Source organism: Propithecus coquereli, unplaced genomic scaffold (genome assembly GCF_000956105.1).
Source record: "Propithecus coquereli isolate 6110/MARCELLA unplaced genomic scaffold, Pcoq_1.0 Scaffold244, whole genome shotgun sequence".
NCBI classification, from domain to species: Eukaryota; Metazoa; Chordata; class Mammalia; order Primates; family Indriidae; genus Propithecus; species Propithecus coquereli.
Genome location: NW_012147997.1, coordinates 437,033 through 440,364, shown reverse-complemented (window position 1 = coordinate 440,364; position 3,332 = coordinate 437,033). Strand labels below are relative to the sequence as shown.

At 38.5% G+C, this 3,332-nt stretch overlaps 1 protein-coding gene across 1 annotated transcript in view; it reads right to left on the bottom strand.

Moving 5' to 3' along the window:
- Positions 1 to 3,332, bottom strand: part of COL9A1 (collagen, type IX, alpha 1) — a 126,069-nt gene that overhangs the window by 53,235 nt on the left and 69,502 nt on the right. The window contains exons 20-24 of the mRNA XM_012646511.1: positions 2,076 to 2,129; positions 1,883 to 1,936; positions 1,694 to 1,747; positions 1,172 to 1,225; positions 39 to 83 (exon numbers count right to left, since the gene is read on the bottom strand). Of these exons, the coding sequence (XP_012501965.1) occupies positions 39 to 83; positions 1,172 to 1,225; positions 1,694 to 1,747; positions 1,883 to 1,936; positions 2,076 to 2,129 (261 nt within the window). The remainder of the gene's footprint in view (positions 1 to 38; positions 84 to 1,171; positions 1,226 to 1,693; positions 1,748 to 1,882; positions 1,937 to 2,075; positions 2,130 to 3,332) is intronic.

The following is a 3,332-nucleotide window of genomic DNA, read 5'->3' as shown; positions in this document are numbered from 1 at the left end:
TTTAGAAAAATATTAATTTGAAAGTTTTCATTTTTTACCTTTGCACCGGCAACACCCTTTGCACCAGGAATTCCAGGCACACCCTAAAAGAATGCACACAGAATCTGAATTTAATCACCTCATCTGAGAACCCATGAGATGCCAAGCCCACTACACACTCCCAGAGGCTGAGGGAATCGTGAAAACTTCAAAGTTTGAAAGTGAGGGAGAGGCTTCCTAGTTCCGAAAGTCTGGACAGTCAGATGTGGAACTCCCCACAGTTTAGGGCAGGACTTTATTGTATCTATCTGGTTTGCTACAGCTGAATACCCTGAAAGCAAATCCTACCTCTAAACTAAAGTTATTTTTCAAGGATGAACTTCCAGATTAGAATCCAGTACCATTTTTAGGTCAACAGGAGCTCTAATGGACAGGACAGAGGGTACAGGGATGTGGCATGGTTTCATGTACAGGATAACAAAATGAGGACCCAGGCTTTATGGTAGAAAAAGGGAATGGCAGGAGGATGCTGGGCCCAATCAAGATTTTGTACTATCAGGAGTCCTAAAATTCTCTGATTATTTAAAAAGTGTCAGATGTTATAATAGATTGGGGTCAGGGGGAAGCCAGTTCTTGACATTACCAAGTATCCTTTATTAACTTGAAACATTTACCTCCAAAAAGCCAAGAATACATGTAGCACAAATCAAATGAATTTCCACACACATTAATGCAGGGAAACATCAATTTGAATGATTCAAAATAGCACAGAAGCCAAAAAACAATATATATCACATTGTTCCTGAGCATATGTTCAACTCTCCTGTGGCTCAATCCTGCTAACAAGAACTCCAGAACTTATTAAAAGTAGAACAAAGTATATGACACTGGCCCATCGCTCAGGGTTAGTAAAAAATATATATAAGGAAGCCTGAGTCAACCAAAGAGAGAAAAGGGACACAAAACATCAAGTTAAAGCTTACTATTAATATTTGTAGTTATTACAGAAATAACTATTCAGAGAAAAAGTATAAAATGTAAAATGTAAATGTAAACTATAAAAATGTGAAAGTAAATCATATCTTCTCCCACTAACATGTAACATGTAATTATGTAACATTTCTCTTCCCAAAATTCATATCTTTAAAATATGCATATAAAGCAATAAACACCTAAAGCATCGAATACTTACTGGTAACCCCTGCAATCCTGCATCACCAGGAGGCCCATGTTTCCCTGGTTGACCCTGAAAAAAAGAGTTTTTCATATCCTTGTATAAATTGCCATATTTCTTTTAAGAAAGGAAGGAGCATATCCTTGAACCTGATGAACTGCTGTATTTCTTTTAAGAAAGGGAGAACAGACCTCTAAGTAAAGAAAGTGTCCCAACAGCTGACCTTACATGCACTTTTATAATGTGACTTCATTTGGGGGAGGAGGGACAGGGAACATAGGACATAAACTCAATCAAAATGCATAATTTCGCTCAACCTACTCTGATCAACGGGACAATTTTACTGAGTTCCTGAAACCAAGCAAATAAATAAACTATTCTAGTAAGTATTTATATTTGACACTTGATTAAAAAATACAGAAGGAAAAAAGTCAAAGCTGATTAAGTCAACCTCCTGGTAATTTAGTAATGGAAATTCTGTGCTTAGCTGACCAGGACAGAAACAGCCTCATTCATGCTTGCACTAAATTACATGGCTACCTTTGTTCCAGGCATTCCAGGTATCCCGTCACGGCCGTCCACACCTGGCAAGCCCTAAAGACACACAAAGAAACACACTGTCTCTTGCAAAAAGTCATATTCTTCTTCCCTTCATTATTGTCTAAAGTTTTATTATAAGTCTATAATCACTTTGAAAAATGTGCTTGATGATGACAGCTCTGGACGTACCGTGTCTCCTTTGGGCCCAGGGGGACCAGGAATTCCTCTAGAACCTTGAGCCCCCTGCAGGACAGAAGAGATAGAATAGACAAGACATACTTAATTATGACAATACTTAGGACATGTCTAAGAGAGAATCATAATCAACACATGACACTGAAAAGCAGGATGCTTGTAGTGATCGAGACTAACGTGAACTCACTCTATCTCCCTTGGGACCTGCCTCTCCCAGAGGTCCTCGCCGCCCTTGATCACCCTGTATGAAAATTAAACTTTGTTAATATAAGCCAAAGGTACTTACTGATAAACTTTTGAAAATTAGAAAGCATCATCCACATTACCTAACTATTGCTCTTTCACCACAACGGCTCTGCTCTGTCATGGATGCCTAGTTCAAGAAATCTTTCTATAAAAATTGTATTGTCTTCAAAATTGATATTGCTATGGAGATAACTGAGACTTGCATGCCTTTTGTTTTTATTTTAAGTGTATAATGCTTCTGTGCTCTTTGAATATACACATATTAAAATTAAGATCCCTGCTGCAGGTAATGACATCAGTAACTACATCTGCATACAAGCTACACTCATCAGCCGTTATAGTGGGTTGAGGTTTGGATTCATTGACAATCTTTTCTCCATATTATTTAATTTCCCCATTGGTGTTAATGGTCTCTCTCAAAATTATCCAGCTAAAGTTGATATATGGTATAGACGGTAATAGATGAGAGGATGTGTCTTCCTAAAATACGGCTTTTGTTGAATTGCTTAACAACTCTAAAACCTCAAATGGCTCCCCCTATTGCTACCACATCAGTTCAAGTGGCTCAGATTGGCATTAAAATTCTTCATAAGGGATAGCGTGGTGCATGGAAGTGTGCTGGGCCCATAAAATTCTCCATAAGGTGGTTCTAAACTTATCTATTCAATCTCATCTTCTCAACACAAACTTTCCACTCCAGGCAGGGACAGGCCCCATGACAGCACATACAACCCCAATAGTGCCCCTCCTGTTCCTTGCTGCCTTTCCCACCCAGAATGGCTTTCCAAACCCACCTTCCTCTTGGGTCCTCTCGCGTGGATTACCTGTCAATGTGCTTTACCACTTGATCTTGTGGTTTATCACTGAGTTACAATCTATCTTTCCCACTGGGTCATAGGACCTTGATAGTTGAAAATTCTAGTTTACTTATATTTTTTAGATGGTATAGGTGATTACGAATGGATGGCTTTTATGTCTGTTTCCCTCCAAAAAAGGCTTGAGGGAGCCTACAATAATGACACATGTATATATGGCAACCAAAATATGGAATAATGAGATCAGAAACCATAGAAAAGGAAAAGGTTAAAACTGTCTGGGAACTAGAAATGAGATAGTTACTGTGACTCTAAGCATCCTGACAACCAAAGCAAAAGGAAAACAAAGCAAACAAATGCTTAACAATTTGACTGAACCTATA